Consider the following 22,772-nt stretch of genomic DNA (forward strand, 5'->3'; position numbering starts at 1 on the left):
AAAGCTATGCAGCAATGAAGACCTAACACAGCCAAAAATAAATACATAAAATTTTTTTAGTTTTAGAGGTAAGTGAGAAGACAGCTAAACCAAGGCTGGCCATAAGCTGACAAATGCTGATGCTCATTGGGTACATGAAAAGTACATGGGGGACTCATTATTTTGTTCTCTCTACTTTTGTGTATACTGAACTTTTTCCATAATAAAACATTAAAAAGACCAGAAAATAAACTAAATAGATCAAAAAATGTAAAAGGGAGGGTAAAATGATTAGTTTTTCCTCTTTGTGAGTTTCCAAAATAATAAGTTGTTTTGCTAGCATTCTCTAATAGTGTTCGATGAAGGCTTTATAAAAAGTTTTATCTCTTCACGGCTGCAGTGAGTCTTTGTTGCCTTCAGGCTTTCACTAGCTGCAGTGAGCAGGGTCTGCTTTCTGGGTGTGGTGTGCGGGCCTCTCACTGTGGTGTCTTATTGCGCAGCACAGGCTATAGGCGCTCAGTCTCCCAATACTTGTGCCTTACGGGCTGTGGAGTGCAGTCTCGGTAATTGTAGCACTTGGGCTTAGATGCTCTCGGCATGTAGGCTCCTCCTGGACCAGAGACTGAGCCAGTGTTCCTATTTTTAGCTATCATGTCACACTTATTCCCACCTTCTAAGGTACCTGATCTTTTTCATTGCTAACACATTCTAGAATTTTGTGCACACACACTCCCTGGTATTCAGCTTTCTGTTTGGTAGCGTCTTCACATTTTTTTTCCCTGCTTGTAGAAGTGTGTTAACATTGTTTGCTGTTGTTTGATTTTCATTCTATTTTTCCTGGTGGGCTCATGTATTTTTATTTCTTTGTTGTCATTTTGATTGAGGATAAATATGTGTTTGTTCAGTTCACCATGTTTTAACCAAGACATCTCCTCTACTTACTTTCCGTTTTCCAAAAATTGGATGAAATACTCTATTTCTTTCCCTCTCTCTCTCTTTTCTCTCATTGTCTTTGTTCTTGTTATGTAATAGCTTTTAAATTCCTTTCCTTTCACGTTAGAATAATAGAAACAAGTGATGAATATGATTAGTTTGTTATGTTTAACCACATCTCTTTCCAAACTCTGGTTGTTGCTTTAGTTTTTGCTTGCTAAAGAATTTCTCTCCCATGGGGCAGCTAAGCCCATGGGCCACAACTAACAAGCCCACGCTCTGCAACAAGGAAAGTCACCTCAATGAGAAACCCATGCACTGCAACGAACAGTAGCCCCTGCTTGCCACAACTGGAGAAAGCCTGTGTGCAGCAACAAAGATAAACAAAGATAAATAAGTGCAGCCAAAAATGAATAATAAAATATAAATAAATAAATAAAATTACAGATCATTATTCAAAGAAATTTAAAATGATCAAATTAATAGAAGTCAATAACATGTTCAGAGAAGGCAATGGCACCCCACTCCAGTACTCTTGTCTGGAAAATCCCATGGACAGAGGAGTCTAGGAGGCTGCAGTCCATGGGGTCTCGAAGAGTCGGACATGGCTGAGTGACTTCACTTTCACTTTTCACTTTTATGCATTGGAGAAGGAAATGGCAACCCACTCCAGTGTTCTTGCCTGGAGAATCCCAGGGATGGGGTCACACAGAGTCAGACACGACTGAAGTGACCTGGCAGCAGCAGCAGCAGCAATAACATGTTCATGAATTGGAAGACTCAATTTATAAAATGTTTTCTCAGTCAGGGATCAATCAGAAAAGCAGAATCACTAAGACAAGATGAATAAATACATATTATATATATACACACACACACACACACACACAAAAAGAATTGCTCTCCTCAATAATTGTGTGGTATATTCATTAGTCAGTTCATCCATTTGTTCATTAATTCATAAGCTACTTATTATATGTTAGCCACCATGCTAGGTGCTAGGAATACAAAGATAAGACATGGTCCTTGCCATTAAGAAACTTAACACTCAGAATATTCATGATTCTAATCTCAGATTTGCATGCTGCTGTTAAGTTACATTATAACCTTGAGTTATTTCTTGAAATAACATATTTTCATTTATCCAGGTAGTTTTTTTTTTTTTACTTGCTCCCAAATTTATCTAAATAGCCAGCACAATAGTTCTTGGATTCATATATTTGTTTATCTCTGTACTTGCAGAAGTACTTTGGGTGAGTAGTTTGCCTCAGCTTATTCAGCTGCTTTTGGGCCTGATTACAGTTACTTTGATAATTCACATACATCTGGAGATTGGCTCTGCTTAAGAAACATAAAACATTACTTCCGTTTATGTGAATTTCTTCTACACATTTGAGCTCTTCATCGAATTGATTCCGAGGGCTTCAGAATCTCCTGTTTTGCAGAGCTCAAAGAACTTTACTAACAGGAAATGAGTGCACTCTTGAGAAGCCGTCTGCCCCATGCACATGGCTTGGCTGCATCGGAAATCCTATACTCCCTTAACTGATAGAGCAGCCTTTTATATTTTTCCCTCCAGTTTCAAGTTTAGAGCACTCGAGTGTCCAGTTATACTGGTAATCATATAAGGTGTTCTGAGCCGCATATTTTGTTTCAGAACACTGGACTTTCCAAAATCCTTCATCTTAAAAGTCAGTTCTCTAAATGTTAAACATTTCCAAAGCCAATTGTGTGACTGCAGTGAAGAGATAAATTTTTCATGTTTTCTAACAGCATTTTCCATACCTTTATGCCATCAACTGAATATGGTTAGAGTGAAAGAAATAACACAATTTGATGGTTCCTCTTTTCTGCAGCTTGATTACATTGTAATGTGCATTTTGTTCTTTTCACGGTGACACTTTTCCTGAGTTTCAGAGCATCCTAATGTTTCAGGATTTGAGGAACAAGTTTATGTTCTATTTACCTAGACTGTTGCTCTTTATCAGCTCTACTTATAATCTCTCTTAGTCTTTTCACTCTGAATAATTCCCATTATTTAGTCTATCTTCCTATAATAGAGCTTTCCTACTTCACTTTTTCCCTCTGGTATATTTACATTAAAATATTCCCATTTCTAAACATTTTCTTATACATTAGATAAATATACACTGTAAGACATTAAGAAAAAAACTGAAAGATTTAAATAAATGAAGTGAAATACTGTGTTCATGGACTAGAAGACTCAATATTTTTTAAATAACCATTCCCCTCAAATCGTTATATAGATTCAATGCAATAATTGAATAATTCTCACTGGAAATTTTAGTATACCATACTTTCTGCCTCCAGCTAGGGCTGGCAGCCCATCTGCCTCACTTTATCTCCTTTTATCTCTTATTTTGTTTTCTCCCTTTGTGTCTCTGTCACTCCTTTTTATAGCCTTTGTTGTTGTTGTTTAGTCAAGAAGTCATGTCCCACTCTTTGCAACCCTAGGGACTGCAAATTTACTGTCTCCTGGAGTTTGTTCAAACTCATGTTCATAGAGTTGGTGATGCCATCCAATCATCTCATCCTCTGTCACCCGTTCTCCTCCAGCCTTCAGTCTTTCCCAGCATCAGGGTCTTTTCCAATGCGTTGGCTCTTTGCATCAGGTGGCTAAATTATTGGCGCTTCCACATCAGTCCTTCCAGTGAACATTCAGGGTTGATTTCCTTTAGGATTGACTTGTTTGATCTCTTTGTAGTCTGAGCAACTCTTCTCCAGCACCACAGTTTGAAAGCATCAATTCTTCAATACTCAGCCTTTATTATGGTCCAACTCTCATGTCCATACTTGACTACTGAAAAAATCATAGCTTTGACTCTAGGGACCTTTGTCGGTAAAGTAATGTCTCTGACTTTTAATACACTGTCTAGGTTTGTTATAGCTTTTCTTCCAAAGAGCAAGTGTCTTTTCATTGCTGCAGTCACTGTCCACAGTGATTTTAAAGACCAAGAAAATTCAGTCTGCCACTGTTTCCACTTTTTCCCCATCTATTTGCCATGAAGTGATAGGGATGGATGCCATGATCTTAGTTTTCTGAATGTTGAGTTTTAAGCCAGCTTTTTCACTCTCTTCTTTCACCTTCATCAAGAGGCTCCTTAGTTCCTCTTTGCTTTCTGCCTTTAGGGTGGTGTTATCTGCATATCTGAGGTTATTGATATTTCTCCTGGCAATCTTGATTTCAGCTTGTGAATCATCCAGCCCAGCATTTGGTATGATGTACTCTGCATATAAATTAAATTAGCAGGGTTATGCAGCCTTAATGTACTCCTTTCCCAATTTGGAACCAGTTTGTTGTTCCATGTTCGGTACTAACTATTGCTTCTTGACCTGCATACAGGTTTCTCAGGAGGCAGGTAAGGTGCTCTGGTATTCCCATCACTTGAAGAATTTTCCACACTTTGTTGTAATCTACACAGTCAAAGGCTTTAGCTTAGTCAGTGAAGCAAAAGTAGATGTTTTTCTGAATTCTCTTGCTTTTTCTATGATCCAATGGATGTTGGGAATTTGATCTCTGGTTCCTCTGCCTTTTCTAAATCCAGCTTGAACATCTGGAAGTTCTCAGTTCACATACTGTTGAAGCCTAGCTTGAAGGATTTTGAGTATTACCTTGCTAGCACATGAGATGAGTGCAATTGTGTGGTAGTTTGAACATTCTTTGGCATTGCCTTTCTTTGGGATTGGAATGAAAACTGAACTTTTCCAGTTGTGGCCACTTCTGAGTTTTCCAAATTTGGTGACATATTGAGTGCAGCACTTTAGCAGCATCTTTAGGATCTGAAGTAGCTCAACTGGAATTCCATCACTCCACTAACTTTGTTTGTAGTAATGCCTCCTAAGGCCCACTTGACTTCATACTCCAGAATATCTGGCTCTAGGTGAGTGACCATACCATCATGGTTATCTGGGTCATTAAGACCTTTTTTGTACAGTTCTTCTGTGTATTCTTGCCACCTCTTCTTAATCTCTCCTGCTTCTGTTAGGTCCTTGCCATTTCTGCCCTTTATTGTGCACATCTTTGCATGAAATGTTCCATTGGTATCTGTACTTTTTTTGAAGAGATCTTTAGTATTTCCCAATGCCAACTGGAGTTAGAAAAGGCAGAGATCAAATTGCTAACATGTGTTTGATTATAGAAAAAGCAAGAGAATTAAGAAAAAAAAATGTACTTCCTCTTCATGCTGCAGGTGCTTATCTGGCAATAGGAAGTCTCCCTTGTACCAAGTCATAGTCTCCAAGGTTCCAGATTCTCTCAATACACAGACACCAAGAGGCTGGCAGGTTCATCTAACCTGCTTATGATCTGGTAAAATGTGAGGAGAGGTGTTTCCATTTGTTGTCAATCTCCTGTTTAACAGAAGGGTCACTACAGCATTTTCCACAGACTGTATTAAAACAATATCCACGAGGTCGCTAATTTAGAAGGAAATGGGGCTTCGGCAGTTTCGTTTTGTTTGGTTTTGTTTTATATGCAATGATACAAAGTTAATTTAAGAAGTGATTTGGATAGAAAATTTGAAAGGGTCCTTGTGGATATTCATTTCTGGCCATCAAGATGTGGATGCACATTTCTTAAAATTCTCACCCATTATGTCTTTTCAGCCTACAAAAATATGAGAAACAATACCACACTGGCAGGGGAAGCAAACCTTCCCTCTCGCTGGCAGCCATGATGGGCCCTGAGGCTGTCTGCCGTAGAGTCAGCATGGTGACAAGACAATCTTGCAGTGACACTCACCCTTGAAGGAAAAGGGCACTTGGATTGTGCTGTCTGCTAGGATTCAGGAATGAACAGTGAAAGAGGAATTGGAACAGTGAAAGAACTGCTTAATTAAGAGTGTTAGGAAGTATTGACTTTGGAAAATGTGGTTTTCATAAACCAGAATCGAATGGAAGTCTAAACCCAGTATTGCTTACTTTGCTCCCTAAAATAACAGAGGTCTAGTGAGGTAATCTTCTGGCAATACACAGGTCAGGGGAGGAATAGTGAGCAACTCAGGGGTGAGATATGACTCCTTTAGAGCAAAAAAAGGGTCAGCCCTCTATTACTAAATACCACTTTTGTCAGGGCCTTTGTAACATGCATTGTTCTCACCCCAGTCTTATCATTTTAATAAGGACCTTATTGTCTTTTTACCAACTTATTGCTTGAGATGATAATATAGCCTGTCTGTTTGCTGTTTCTAGACTGTGGTATATTTTCCTAGTGGTTTGGTTTAAAAAAAAAAAATAGTGCTTAATTAAAAAAATATATATGCTCAAAGAATTAAAGGAAGACATGGAGAAAGTCTAGAAAATGATGAATGAACAAAATGGAAATATTAATAAAGAGAAAACTTTTAAAATTCTAAAAAGAAATTCTGGAGCTTAAAAGGAAAATAACTGAAAAGAAAAATTCCCTAGAGGAATTTAAAAGCAGTTTTGATCAGGCAGAACTTGTCTCCAGTTTCTCCATCCCTTCTTTTTTTTTTTTTTTTTTTTTTGATGTTCTTTCTCACGCATTTATCAAGTGTAATGGAAAAACTTTTGTATACATATATATAAATATGTATAATATTTATATTTTAGAAAACATACAAATTTTTGCCTACCTAAAAAAATTATGACATTTTGATTCCACTTGTTTGACTTAGTATGAATAGAATGCTAGACTTCTAATTAAAAAATAGATACACAACAAGCAGCAAAGGTTTACTATATAGCATAGGGAACTATAGTCAATATCTTGTAATAACCTGTGATGGAAAATAATTTCAAAAATCATATATGTGCTTTTGTATCAGTGAATCACCTTTCTGTGCACCTGAAACATTGTAAGTCAACTTTGCTTCAATAAAATATATATATTTTAAAAATATAAAGATTAAAAAAAAAGAATCAGAGAACTTGAAGATAAAACAATGGAAATTTTCAAGTCTTGAGGAAAAGAAAGAAGAATGAAGAAAAGTGAACAGAACCCACAGGATCTCTATGCATTGTGGATTCCCAAGAGAAACGAGAAGAAAGGGGCTGAGATTATTTGACAAAATAAGGACTAATAACCTCCCAAATTTGATGGAAGACATTATAAATGTCCAGAAAGTTCAACAGACTCCAGAGTAAAATAAACCAAGGTGGCCTATATCCAGATACATTATAATCCAGCTTTCTAAAGACAAAGAGAATCTTGATAGCAACAGCAAAGCAACTCAATGTGTAGAAGGGATTCTTAGAATGATTATTAGCTGATGTCTTAACCAGAAATTTTGGAGGTCAAAAGTCAGTGAGCTGATATACCATGTGATTCAGCAATTTCGCTTCCGGCTATATTCCCAAAATAATTAAATGCAGGGTAGTGAAGAGGTATTTGTACCCTTGTTCATAGCAGCATTATTCACAATAAGCAAATCAAGTATCCATGAATGAATGGATAGGCAAAATGTGGTTTATACATCCAATGGAATATTCAGTCTTAAGACGGAAATTCTGACATAAGCCACAACATGGATGAATCCTGAGAACATTATGATAAGTTCAATAAACCAGTCTCCAATAGACAAATGCTGTGTGAATCCACTTATGTGATCTACCTAATCAAAATCATAGAGACAGAAAGTAGAATGGTGCTTGCCATGGGTTGCAAGTAGGAGAGAATGAGGGGTTATTGTTTAATGGGTATATAGTTTGGGTTTTACAAGATGAAATTTATGAAGATGACCAGTGGCGATAGTTATGTAGCATTATGGATGTATTTAATACCATTGAACTGCATACTTAGTAATGGTCAAGATGGTAAATTTTATGTATATTGATCACAATTTAAAAAATGAAAAAATCAATTAAAAATGGATTGTACACTAAATTATAAAGCCTGAAACTATAAAACTCAAAGAAAACAAAGGAATACATTGTAACTTAGGGTTAGGCAAATATTTTTGTACAGGATGCAAAAAACATGTACTGTGAAAGATAAAAGTGATGGATTTTACTTCATAAAAATTGAAAATGTCTCTTCCAAAGACACTGGTAAGACAAAGAATGGATAATACACAGATAAGAAGAAAATATTTATAAAGTACATATTTGATAAAAGGATATATAAAGTCATATATGTGTATAAATACATGTATTTATATAAATACATGTATGTGTATAAACTCAAAATGGATTAAAGATCTAAATGTAAGACCAGAAACTATAAAACTCCTAGAGGAGAACATAGGCAAAACACTCTCTGACATAAATCACAGCAAGATCCTCTATGACCCACCTCCCAGAATATTGGAGATAAAAGCAAAACTAAACAAATGGGACCTAATGAAACTTAAAAGCTTTTGCACTACAAAGGAAACTGTAAGTAAGGTGAAAAGACAGCCCTCAGATTGGGAGAAAATAATAGCAAATGAAGAAACAGACAAAGGATTAATCTCAAAAATATACAAGCAACTCCTGTAGCTCAATTCCAGAAAAATAAATGACCCAATCAAAAAATGGGGCAAAGAACTAAACAGACATTTCTCCAAAGAAGACATACAGATGGCTAACAAACACATGAAAAGATGCTCAACATCACTCATTATCAGAGAAATGCAAATCAAAACCACAATGAGGTACCATTACACGCCAGTCAGGATGGCTGCTATCCAAAAGTCTACAAGCAATAAATGCTGGAGAGGGTGTGGAGAAAAGGGAACCCTCTTACACTGTTGGTGGGAATGCAAACTAGTACAGCCGCTATGGAAAACAGTGTGGAGATTTCTTAAAAAACTGGAAATAGAACTGCCATATGACCCAGCAATCCCACTTCTGGGCATACACACTGAGGAAACCAGATCTGAAAGAGACACGTGTACCCCAATGTTCATCGTAGCACTGTTTATAATAGCCAGGACATGGAAGCAACCTAGATGCCCATCAGCAGATGAATGGATAAGGAAGCTGTGGTACATATACACCATGGAATATTACTCAGCTGTTAAAAAGAATTCATTTGAACCAGTCCTAATGAGATGGATGAAACTGGAGCCCCTTATACAGAGTGAAGTAAGCCAGAAAGATAAAGAACATTACAGCATACTAACACATATATATGGAATTTAGAAAGATGGTAACGATAACCCTATATGCAAAACAGAAAAAGAGACACAGAAATACAGAACAGACTTTTGAACTCTGTAGGAGAATGTGAGGGTGGGATATTTCAAAAGAACAGCATGTATACTATCTATGGTGAAACAGATCACCAGCCCAGGTGGGATGCATGAGACAAGTGCTCCGGCCTGGTGCACTGGGAAGACCCAGAGGAATCGGGTGGAGATGGAGGTGGGAGGGGGGATCGGGATGGGGAATACGTGTAAATCTATGGCTGATTCATATCAATGTATGACAAAAAAATAATAATAATAATAAAAATAAAAATAAATAAATAAATAAAATATACAAAAGAAACTTATAAAAGAACATATCAGATCTCTCAAAACTCAGTTATAAAGCAAAGAGATATCAAAAAGATAAGGTGAGATCAAAACAGCACTTGAAAAGATGCAACATCATTAGTCATCAGAGAAATGCTAGTTAAAACTGCAATGAAATACCAGTATACATGCATTAGAATAGATAAGACTTTTACAAATTGAAAATACCAAATGATGTTAATGCATGATGCTAAAGAACTGGAATTCACATACATTAATGATGGGAATGTAAAATGGCGTATAAACTTTTGGAAAAAAGTATGCCAAATTTTTATAAAGTTAAACATACACTTAACATACAACCCAGCAGTACCATTTTGAATATTTAGTTAAGCTAAATGAAAACATATGTTCATTCAAAAATATGTATGCAAATGTTTACAGCAGTTTTATTTAATAGTCACTTAAAACTTGAAACAATCCAGATGTCCTTCAGCTGGTAAACGTACAAACAAATCATAAAATATCCATGCAGTGGGATATATTACTCAGCAATAAAAAGGAATGAACTACTAATATAGCCAGCAGTACACATGAATTTTAAATACATGTGCTAAGTGAAAGAAATCTGATTTAAAAGGCTGCATACTGTATGATTCTGTTTATATACCGTTATGGAATGTGCAAAACTGGGGCAGAAAACAGATCAGTGTTTCCCAGGAACTGGGAGTGGAAGAAAGGGATTGCTACAAAAGGACACAAGGGAAGTTAACTATGAAAAAAAAAAATTCAGAAGGTGGTTTCCAAAGTTGACTCTGAGTATGCTTGTGTGTATGTGTTTTAGGAACAAAGATAAGTGTACATGTTCTTTACCATGCTTCCTATTTTATCATCTTAAGCTAATTGTGCTCAATCATGTTTGACTCTTTTGCGACCCTATGGACTGCAGTCCACCAGGCTTGTCTATGCATGGGATTTTACAGACAAGAATATTAGAGTGAGTTGCCATTTCCTCCTCCAGGGGATCTTCCAGACCCAGGGATTGAACTGGTGTCTCCTGTGTCTCCTGCATTGGCTGGTGGATTCTTTTACCACTGAGCCACCTGGGAAGCCCCTTTTAAGCTACTATTTAGTGCTTATTGAGAAATGGCTCTTTTAAATTATACATGGTGAAAAAGAAAGATACAAAGAAGTTCCTATTTATTCTTGTTTAGAATTGGAGAAGGAAATGGCAACCCACTCCAGGATTCTTGCCTGGAGAATCCTATGAACAGAGGAGCCTGGCAAGCTACAGTTCATGGAGTGGCAAGAGTTGGACATGACTTAGCAACTGAGAGAGAGAGAGAGAAAAGGAGAAACAAATTTTTACTTACCTTGTAAATGTGAATGAGGAAATGACTGTATTAATTCCAAAAGAAGTTTAAAGATTCATGCTTCATAACTTCTTTAGAGACCTTTGAAATTTGTTGTTATTAATTTTAGGTTGTTAGGAATTTAATTTCCTTTATGTTTAAATGTTTATTTCTACCCTAAGCCATACTGCTACAACTTTGTCCTTTAAATTTTTTTTTATTATTCATTTATACCTTTCCTCTTTCATGGATACACCTTATTTCATTGCCACTGTACTTGTTTTGTGAGATAAGCACACTCATCTCACATGGTAGCAAAGTAATGCTGAAAATCCTCCAAGCTAGGCTTCAACAGAACATGAAGCGAGAACGTCCAGATGTTCAAGCTGGATTTAGAAAAGGCAGAAGAACCAGAAATCAAATTGCCAACATCCGTTGGATCATAGAAAAAGTAAGAGAATTTCAGAAAAACATCTGCTTCATTGACTACGCCAAAGCCTTTGACTGTGTAGATCACAACAAACTGTGGAAAATTCTTAAACAGATGAGAATACCAGACTCCCTGACCTGACTCCTGAGAAATCTGTATGCAGGCCAAGAAGCAACAATTAGAACCGGATATGGAACAGTGGATTGGTTCCAAACTGGGAAAGGAGTACGTCAAGGCTGTATATTGTCACCCTGATTATTTAATTTATATTCAGAGTATATCATGCGAAATACTGGACTGGATGAAGCACAAGCTAGAATCAAGATTGCCGGGAGAAATATCAATAACCTCAGATATGCAGATGACAACACCCTTATGACAGAAAGCAAAGAAGAACTAAAGAGCCTCTTGATGAAGGTGAAAGAGGAGAGTGAAAAAGCTGGCTTAAAACTCAGCATTGAAAAAGCTAAGATCATGGCATCTGTTCCCATCACTTCGTGGCAAACAGATGGGGAAACAATGGAAACAGTTGACAGACTTTATTTTCTTGGTCTTCAAAATCACTGCAGGTGGTGACTGCAGCCATGAAATTAAAAGATGTTTACTCCTTGGAAGAAAAATTATGACCAACCTAGACAGCATATTAAGAAGCAGAGACATTACTTTGCCAGCAAAGGTCCATCTAGTTGAAGGTGTGGTTTTTCCAGTAGTCATGTATGGATGTGAGAGTTGGACCATGGGAAAAGCTGAGTGCCAAAGAATTGATGGTTTTGAACTGTGGTGTTGGAGAAGACTCTTGAGAGTCCCTTGGACTGCAAGGAGATCAAACCAGTCAATACTAAAGGAAATCCATCCGGAATATTCATTGGAAGGACTGATGCTGAAGCTGAAACTCTAGTACTTTGAAGTTTTAAAGAACTGACTCACTAGAAAAGACCCTGATGCTGGGAAAGATTGAAGGCAGGAAGAGAAAGGGACGACAGAGGATGAGATGCTTGGATGGCATCACTGACTTTAGGGACATGAGTTTGGGTAAACTCTGGGAGTTGGTGATGGACTGGGAAGCCTGGTGTGCTGCAGTCCATGGGGTTCCAAAGGGTCATACATGACTGAGCGACTGAACTGAACTGTATTTGTTTTATAATTTTCTTTCCTTCCCATGAAACTAATGAACCTTAAACTTGAGAATCCCTTGCTTATATAGGACTCTTTCAAGGCTCTGGGAAGATCTTGGGAAATTTTCACAGTTTTGTATCTTGTAAACTTTATAGCCTACTTTAATCTTAATAGATTGAAAGATCTCTTTTCAGTTCATCATTTTCATATATATGTACATACATATACATGTGTATTTATTTAATTGTCTGGTGGTGTTGGATGTCAACGAGCACTTTATGTATCAGGCTAAGAGGAAACAGTTTTGGGGTACATTTTGTTTGAGTTTATGTAATTCTGAGTCATTTCCTTTGTTTAGACCTTGTTAGGTAATAGCTCGCCATCCCAATGTAGGAATGCCTTCCAGGAAGACTCGTAGTGCAAGGATGGCAGTTGTCCTGCAAAGTGAACTTGTCCTCTGTCACCTGTACTAGGGAAACAAGGTTGAACCAAACAGAACCAGAGGATTAATACATAAATAATTCCAATTCTTACAGCTCATCTATGGCCGGAACTTGATGGAAGTGTTTTCAGGTTTGACAGTTTCAAAAAATTTTATACAACATGCCGATAAATTATGAACTTGAAACATTATTAATAAATAAAAATTGATAATCCATGCTTCAATTAAATCTGAATTACCGTGTTTCTTCAAAGAAAATATTAGAGTTGTTCTATGAAGAGGTAAGCAAAGTGTAAGCAGTGGAAATTGTAAGAAAAACATTATAGTTGTGATTATAGTGGTGTCCAGTTAATTCATAAAAATCTTTTCTTTTCCTGAATTCGGGAATTTCTTTTCCTGAAAATACATCTAGATATTTATAAGTTTTTTAAGTTGTGGAATTCGTTGTGATATTTTCTGAATTGAATTTTTTAAATTACAAAAGCATTTGCTTATTATAAACAGTCAAGACAGAATACAGGCATACTTCATTTTATTGCGCTTCTCACATAATGCATTTTTTTAAAATATAAATTGGAGGTTCTGGCAACCCTGCATCAAAGAACTGTATCAGCACCATTTTTCAAATATTATTTGCTCACTTCATGTCTCTGTGTCACATTTGGATAATTCTCATAATAATTCAAACCTTTTCTTTGTCATTATAGTTGTGATGGTATCTGTGATCAGTGATCTTTAATGTTATTATAAAAATATTATGACTCACTGAAGGTTCAGATGATAACTAGTATCTTATAGCAATAAAGTACTTTTATTATAGTATATACATTTTTTTTTAGACATACGCTATTGCACACTTCAGAGAATACAGTATAGTATAAGCACCACTTTCATATGCACTAGGAAACCAAAAAATGTGTGTGACTCACTTTGTTGTGATATTGCTTCATTGCTGTGGTCTGAAACTAAATCCAGAGTATCTCTGAAGTATGCCTATAAAAACAAAATGGGAGTTTAAAAAAAAAAAAAAATTTTTTTTTAAAAAAAAAAAAACAGTTTTTATGTTAACCCTTATAATCACCATTACCCCCAAGATAAGCAAGATGTTATTTTGATGTGTATTCTTCTGGCACTGTTCCCATTATTTTACAGATATGTACACATGTACAGACACATACACAGATATATAATCTTTCATATCAAACATATTACCCTGAACCTTCAGTTTTTCGTCTGTCTTATATCATTGATGTATTTCTTCATACATATAATCTAACTGTTCTTAGTAAATAGTTGTTCTTAGTAAGTAGTTGTTTAATTGTCCATATTTGGCATGACTTACATTTTATTTAATCATTCCCCCAGAAGAGTGGACCTTCTCATTTTACACATTTTAGCAACTGAGAATCAGGCAAGAAAAGGCTAAGATCTAAAGTGAGAAATGTTTCTTGGTCCCAGAATCTCCTGTTTTTGTACATCACATCCCCCAACGCACACATGAGCTCAAGCATATTAAGATAATCCCAAGAACATTAAATAATAATGTTTGTGTTGTTATATGAAAGTTGAGTTTTAGTCAAGTCAGACTTTAGAGTCAGATTACTAAACTCAAATTCCATTACCACCATTACCATCTCTGATACCATGGACAAATTCCCCAATCTCTCTTTGCAGTCTGTTTCCTCATTCATAAAATAGGGATGATAACTGGCGCTTTAGCTGTCTTCTAGAGTTGTTGAAAGTTAAATGATTACTTCAAGGAATACCCTTACTATAGCTATTGCCATGGCCTTTATTGCTATAATTGTGTAGGTATTTCTTAAATACATATTAAGTTTGCACTTTGTTTTGGGATTTTGGAGCCAACAATTTGTTCTTTTTACTTCATTTCTGATACTTTTTAAAAAGTCTCACATGCCTTAAAAAATTCCTTGGCCCTAGGCACTTAAAAGGCCCCTAGCCCAAGATTAAAGCAGTCTGACCTCAGCTCAGGCACCTTTTGCTAAGGTCAGTCTCCCTAGCGGGCTCTGGTGCAGGGAATCCTGGAAATATTCAGGGCAGAGACTGAAATGCAAATCCTTCGCACTTTTTTATATTAATAAACTTTATTTTTAAAGAGCAGAGGTAGGTTCACAGCAAAATTGAGTGAAAAGTACAAGGAGTTCTGATATACCCTCTGTCCTCAGAAATCTACAACCTCCCCCACCATTGAAATTCTGCAACACAATGCACATTTTTACAATCATTGCACTCCACTGACAGATCGTTATCATCCTGTGTCCATAGCTTACATTAGGGTTCACCCTCAGTATTAAACATTCTCTGGATTTTGACAGAGGTGCAATGGCATATATCCACCATTGTGGTATCACATAGAATATTTCCACTGCCCTAAAAATTCCGTGTTCCACCAAATCATCCTTACCTCCTCTGTAATCCGTAGGAGCCATTTATTTCTTTTCTGTCTCCATAGGTTTGCCTTCTTGACTATGCTGGGTGGTTGGAATCATATAGTGTAGCCTTTTCACTTTAGCTGCTTTCACTTAGTTATATGCATTTAAGTTTCCTCCACAGCTTTTCATGATTTCATAGTTCATTCTTTTTTAGCACTGAGTAGTATCTTTTTTCTTATTATATGTAATTCTGAACATTAGATTTTTTTCCCTGTTCTATTTTTTCTCAGTTTTATTAAGATATATTTGACAAGTATTAGTTTTTTAACCATGATGTCAAAATGTAATTATCTTGATTGTGAATGGAAAAATAGGTGACAGAATTGAGTAATGGCAAATATTTTTCTATTTTTGAAAAAAAAAGGTATTTATTTTAATTGGAGAACAATTACTTTACAATATCGTGATGGTTTTTGCCATACATCAATATGAATTGGCCATAGATATACATATGTCGCCTCCATCGTAAACCACGCTGCTCAACTCCCTCCCCACCCTCTCTCTCCAGATTGTCACAGAGCACTGGGTTTAGGTGCCCTGCTTCATGCAGCAAACTCGCACTGGTTACCTGTTTTACATATGGTACTGCATATGTTTCAATGCTGTTCTCTCAAATCATCCCATCCTCTCCCTCTCCCACTGAGTCCAAAAATCTGTTCTTTACATCTGTGTCTCCTTTGCCGCCCTGTACATAGGATCAGAGGTACCATCTTTTAGATCCCACATATATGAATTCATATGATATTTGTCTTCTTTCTGACTTATTTCACTCTGTATAATAGGCTCTAGGTTCATCCATCTACTTAGAACTGACTCAAATGCATTTGCTTTTATAGCTGAGTAGTATTCCACTGTGTGTATGTACCACAACTTCTTTATCCATTCATCTGCTGATAGACAACTAGGTTGCTTCCATGTTCTAGCTATTGCAAATAGTGCTGCATTGAACATTGGGGTTACTAGTGTGTAAAGTTTTAATTAAGTACAGACATAAAGCATTAAAGGAAGTCAAAATACTTCAATGAACAGATTTCAGTGATTCAACTTATAGCAGTTCTAACTAAACTTATTTTTTTTTAAATGCCAGCACTTAGTTTTTAAAAAAAAAAACAAGCAAGAATTTCTTATTGAGGACAACTAAATGGTGTCTGTCGTTTTATCACACAGAAGTTTCATCCATTCACTATGCTTTTCTAATCAGTTCCACATGCACATACATGTTTTTAATGTTTTGGGTACTATTCCTGTATGTTTGCTATCAAAATACATAAAACTAAAAAAAAAATCAGTATCGGCAATTTACAAGTTTCTCAAAATAACACTTTGTATTAAAATACCACCAAATCCCACTAAAATGAAGTTATTTAATTGTTAATAATTGTAATGCAAACTAACAGGAACTTTTCCTTTGTTAATTATTTTCTGGTAGCTATTTTCAGTAGTTCTGACCCCTAGAAGACCATTGTGAATTTTGTGAACTCATGTGGGGGTTGTCACAATGATAAAGGAATGCTATTAGACCTGCTGTCTTGGTGTCCAAGTTTGATACATCCACCAAGTGTATTACCTACCCCCGGCGTGTGGTGCTTCCAACTCCTGATCTCAAAGATCTAGGGGATAAGTTCCCTTTTGCAAACATTTTTGAGGTGTCACTTGCCTTCTTTGTCAAGTCATCTACTGCTTGTCTGACTTCTAGATGTTTGTTGAATATCCTCTGATGTTTTCTCTCCCAATCTCTTGTTCATAAGGCATTTCTACCTTTTCCCCTGCCTTTGCTCTCAATTCAGTGGTTCACAGGAAGAAGAGCTCACCCAGTGATCTGTCTGCTGGGCTTAAAAGCTCAGTGGGAGATAATATTGCCTCCTATAATTGTAGAAAATGTTTTAGGTGGTTTTGGTTGTTACGTCGCCTGACTGGTGTTCTGGCAGTTAGTGCTTAGTTAGGGCTAGATCTGCTAAACACAGTGCCTTATGTGAAGTGACCCAAAGGTTCAGTGGTATTCAGGGTTATCAGTTTTGCTCAGTCTTATATTCAGTTCAGTCACCCAGCCATGTCTGACTGTTTGCAAACCAATGGACTGCGGCACACCGGGCTTCCCTGTCCATCACTAACTCCCAGAGCTTGCTCAAACTCATGTCCATCGAGTCAGTGATGCCATCCAACCATCTCATACTGTCGTCCCCTTCTCCTCCTGCCTTCCATCTTTCCCAGCGTCAGGGTCTTTCCCAATGAATCAGCCTTGTATTAACATAAACACTACGCTTAAGCATTAACATTTCATATAGCTGAGAGTAATGTACAACCTTATTCATTACTATTTCTAAAGAAGAGTTTTTTGAAACTAATTTGCATTCAGTAATAAAACTAAAAACAGTATCATGGCTTCTTATCTTAAGGGAAGAACACATTGGATAAATTGTTTTCTTACTCTAGCATCCAGCTTTGCTACATTTTGTTTTCTTCATACTAACAGATATTTTGGTAAAAGACCTCAGTGGGATTGCAGAGGGGCATCAAACCTTAATGAACTTCATCGGCTATTAAGTGACATAATGATTAGAAGATTAAAGACTGAAGTTTTAACCCAGCTGCCCCCTAAAATCAGACAGCGTATTCCATTTGATCTTCCATCAGCAGCAGCCAAGGTGAGAACCCATGTTTGATTGAAAGTCTTATCTGAAATCATTTTAAATTATACTATGAAAGATTGCACATATTTCATATTTCACAGAAGGAAAAAATTCACTTTCTTAAAATAGGTTTAATTAATAAAGCCATATGAATTGTCTTATATCATTTCAAGAAAAGAGCAGGAAGAATTTAAATTTAGTCATTGAATAATGTGAAAAGATTTAGTATCTTAGTCTTTAAAAAATATATTTCTGCTGAATGGTGAAAAAAACACTTTAATTGCTGCATAGACTTAGGACTAAGAATTCTAAGTATTTGTAGGGTGTGAAGCCCAGTAATTAGCAAGAAAAGTTCATTTTCTTGCTCTTAAGTACACATAGCTGTCTTCTAGAATAATTTGGTTGCATCACCTGGTTATGGAAATCTTAAAACTCAGTGACCATGTTGTAAGATGTGATGTCCAACTTACTAGAAAACCAAAATTGTATTTTTCCCAACCCTTACCTACGTCTACTTTTGGGGAGTACAATGCTTGTGTAATCTCCGAAATTTCTTCAAATCTGGACATAACTATCAGCAAATACTATTTATTGCCTTGTTTTATCTTGAAAGCTTAAAAGAAGCATTTTGTATATTAAAAAAAAAACACTGAGCAATATATTATAAGTAAAATTGAAATGGTCTGATTTTCTGTATCCATTTTTATTAAGAAAAGAAAAATAAAAGTGTCAATATCATATCACATTTTTTATGTGACAATATTCCCCAAGTCTTTACGCTTATTTAAATAAAATCTTACCATTAAATTAAGTGCTCTGGTACCATATATATTTTTGCTACTGTGCACTGTTTGTATTTTTACTTAAAATTTTTATTTTATTTAAATTTTTTCTTAAATTTTTACTTTTTACTTTATACATGTTCCTTTGTAAGAGAAGGCTGCAACTGTTTGATTTATGGTGTTAGCAAAGGGCTTGGTTTTCTCCCACACCTTGTCATTGCTTCGTGTCATTATCACAAACATGTGTCTGATTTGCCTCCACACTGATGTTTTTAAATGAACACAGTGGTATCTTTGAAAATTTATATATATATGTATATTTTATATATAAAAAAAGAAAATAAGTAGAACATGATTCATTATTACATTAATTGCTGTCATCTTTATACTGTATTTCTAAACATTGTTATTTTCTCCTACACAGGAATTGAATTCCAGCTTTGAAGAGTGGGAAAAATTAATGAGAGCTCCGTATTCAGGTGCTACCGAGACTGTCATGGGGTTGATTACTCGCATGTTTAAACAAACTGCTATTGCCAAGGTACACATTACCTGACCATCCTGTGTTTGTGTTGATACAAATTATTTAATGTATTTAATTTTTTAAATTCAGCAACCTAGTTGCATACTGCATCATGCCTTTGCCATTTAATTTTTTCAGTATTTGTCATGGAAAAATTCATACATATTCAGAGTAAACAGTATAATGAGCACTGTTACACCTGTTCATATATATATATATTCATATTCATATGTGTAAATGTGGAATAGGATTGTGGTGCTTATTAATTTATTTGGCTGCCTTAGGTCTGAGTTGCAGCACGTGGGATCTTTGTTGTTTTAAGGGGGGTCTTCCATAGTGGGGCGCAGGCTCTCTTGTTCTGGCTCACGGACTGTCTAGCTGTGGCATGTGGGCTCAGTAAGTTGTGTGGGCCTATTGCTTGCAACATATGGGATCTTAGTTCCCGAAAAGAGATCAAGCCGGTGTACCCTGCCTTGCCAGGCAGAGTATTGACCACTGGACCACCAGGGAAATCCCCTATACCTGTTCATATATTGATCCTTTTCTTTAGATGGGTATACTTTGATGAGGGAGTATATTTTATGCTTTCTCATTGAAAGGACTTAGATATATTCATCTTTTTTTGCCAGCTTTTGCCATGGTCTTACTACAAAATGGCTACTAGTAATCTTTTTTTATATGTCAATCATTTTTAATTGGTATTATATTTTTACATTCCTCCAGATATAGTTGTGCTTACATTATGTTTGTCCAAAAGTGCAAGTTAGAGAGTGTTAGTTTTTAAATCTCAGTATGACTATCAAATAGATGCATCACACATTCTTTGTTGCTGTTTTTACCAGCATCATTGAACTTATACGTACTAATATGTCATCTTTCTCCAAATCTGAAATTTCTTTATAACATAATTTTTTAAAGAGAAGTTTATTAAGGTATAATTCACATATAGTGAAATTCTTTTTAAAACATACTGTTTGATGAAACTTAACATATATAGTTAATCACCACTACAATCAAGACAGAGAATATTTCTATTACTCCCAAAAGGTTCCTCATGCACCTTTGTGGATATTTCCTTCACACCTCCTTCTTGACTTTGGTGTTCACAGATCTGGTTTCTGTCACTATTCAGTTCAGTTCAGCTCCGTTGTGTCTGACCCTTTGCAGCCCCATGGACTGCAGCACACCAGGCCTCCCTGTCCATCACCAACTCCTGGAGCTTACTCAAACTCATGTCAATCGAGTCGGTGATGACATCCAGCCATCTTACCTCTGTTGTCCCCTTCTCCTCCTGCCTTCAATCTTTCCCAGCATCAGGGTCTTTTCACATGAGTCAGTTCTTCGCATCAGATGGCCAGAGTATTGGCATCACACCAGGTGGCAAGTATTCTATCACTATAGTTTTGTGTTTTTCAGAACGTCACAAAAATGGAATCCCGTTGTATATAGCTTTGTGTCTGGCTTATTTCACTTAGCAGAAAGTTTTTGAATATTCATCCATGTTTTTGCATGTGAAATTAGTTTTTTCATTTTTATTGCTGAATAGTATTTCAATATATGGATATATTAACATTTATATATCTATATAATGTAACAATTTTTAGAACTTCCTTTACCAGTTAGTGATTATTTGGGGTCGTCTCAATTTCGGCTTTTATGAACAAGCCTATTATAATCATTCATGTGCAAGTCTTTGTATGAACACATTTTCATTTGCCATGAGTAAATAACTGAAACTAAGACTGCTGGGTCATATGGAAAGCATAGCCTTAACTTCATAAAAAGCTGCCAAATTGTTTTTCAAAATGGTATAGCATTTTGCATTCCAAGTGTCAACTTAGGAAAGTTCCAGTGTCCTCCATCTTTGTCAGCACTTGATATTGTCAATCTTTTTAAAAATTTTAGTTATTCTTTTTGGTATGTGTGGTGTCTTCTGGTTATTTTAACTTACCTTTTTTTAATGTCCAATGATATTGAACATATTCTGATGTGCTTTTTAGCCATTCATTTTCTTTTGTAAAGTGTTTGCTCACATCAAGCCCATATTTATACTGGGTTATATGATCCCTTGATATATCTTAGAAGCAAGTTCTCTAACATATCTGTCATTTCCAAATAATTATTTCAAGTCTTTGGGTCCATTTCTGTTTTGTTAACATTATCTGTTTCAAGAACAGAAATTTTAAGTTTTGAAACAATCATGTTTATCGATTATTTTCAGTTCAGTTCAGTCACTCAGTTGTGTCTGACTCTTTGTGACCCCATGGACTGCAGCACGCCAGTCTTCCCTGACCATCAACAAATCCTGGAGCTTACTCAAACTCATGTTCCTCGAGTCGGTGATGCCATCCAACCATCTCATCCTTTGTCATTCCCTTCTCTTCCTGCCTTCAATCTTGCCCAACATCAGGGTCTTTTCAAATGAGTCAGTTCTTCACATCAGGTGGCCAAAGTATTGGAGTTTCAGCTTCAGCATCCGTCCTTCCAATGAACACCCAGGACTGATTTCCTTTAGGGTGGACTGGTTGGATCTCCTTGCTGTCCAAGGGACTCTCAAGAGTCTTCTCCAACACCACAGTTCAAAAGAATCAATTCTTTGGTGCTCAGCTTTCCTTATGGTCCAACTCTCATATCCATACATGACCACTGGAAAAACCACACCTTTGACTAGACGGACCTTTGTTGGCAAAGTAATGTCTCTGCTTTTTTTTTTTTTTTAAATGTCTCTGCTTTTAAATATGCTATCCAGGTTGGTCATAAGTTTCCTTCCAAGGAGCAAGCATCTTAATTTCATGGCTGCAGTCACCATCTGCAGTGATTTTGGAGCTCAAAAAAATAAAGTCTCTCACTGTCTCCATTGTTTCCCCATCTATTTGCTGTGCAGTGATGGGACCAGATGCCATGATCTCAGTTTTCTGAATGTTGAGTTTTAAGCCAGCTTTTTCACTCTCCTCTTTCACGTTCATCAAGAGGCTCTTTAGTTCTTCTTCACTTTCTGCCATAAGTGTGGTGTCATCTGTATATCCGATGTTATTGATATTTCTCCCTGCAATCTTGATTCCAGCTTGTGCTTCATCTAGCCTAGCGTTTCTCTAGATGTACTCTGCATATACATTAAATAAGCAGGGTGACAATATGTAGGCTTGACATACTCCTTTCCCAATTTGGAACCAGTTTGTTGTTCTATGTCAAGTTCTAACTGTTGCTTCTTGACCTGCATACAGATTTCTCAGGAGACAGGTAAGGTGGTCTGGTATTCCCATCTCTTGAAGAATTTTCCATAGTTTGTTGTGATCTACACAGTCAAAGGCTTTGACATAGTCAATAAAGCAGAAGTAGATGCTTTTCTGGAGCTCTCTTGCTTTTTCACTGATCCAGCAGATGTTGGCAATTTAATCTCTGGTTCCTCTGCCTTTTCTAAATCCAGCTTGAACATCTGGAAGTTTATGGTTCACATACTCTTGAATCCTGGCTTGGAGAATTTTGAGCATTACTTTGCTAGCGTGTGAGATGAGTGCAATTGTGTGGTAGTTTGAACATTCTTTGGCATTGCCTTTCTTAGCATTGGAATGAAAATTGACCTTTTCCAGTCCTGTGGCCACTGCTGAGTTTTTCAAATTGGCTGACATATTGAGTGCATTACTTTCACAGCATCATCTTTTAAGATTTGAAATAGCTCAGCTGGAATTCCATCACCTCCACTAGCTTTGTTCGT

At 36.3% G+C, this 22,772-nt stretch overlaps 1 protein-coding gene across 4 annotated transcripts in view; it reads left to right on the plus strand.

The window, feature by feature from the left end:
- Positions 1-22,772, plus strand: part of ZRANB3 (zinc finger RANBP2-type containing 3) — a 285,930-nt gene that overhangs the window by 178,749 nt on the left and 84,409 nt on the right. For all 4 annotated transcript variants that reach the window (XM_061135065.1, XM_061135066.1, XM_061135064.1 and 1 more), the window contains exons 7-8: positions 17,596-17,767; positions 18,959-19,075. In XM_061135065.1, the coding sequence (XP_060991048.1) occupies positions 17,596-17,767; positions 18,959-19,075 (289 nt within the window). The remainder of the gene's footprint in view (positions 1-17,595; positions 17,768-18,958; positions 19,076-22,772) is intronic.

Source organism: Dama dama, chromosome 33 (assembly GCF_033118175.1).
Source record: "Dama dama isolate Ldn47 chromosome 33, ASM3311817v1, whole genome shotgun sequence".
Taxonomy (NCBI): Eukaryota; Metazoa; Chordata; class Mammalia; order Artiodactyla; family Cervidae; genus Dama; species Dama dama.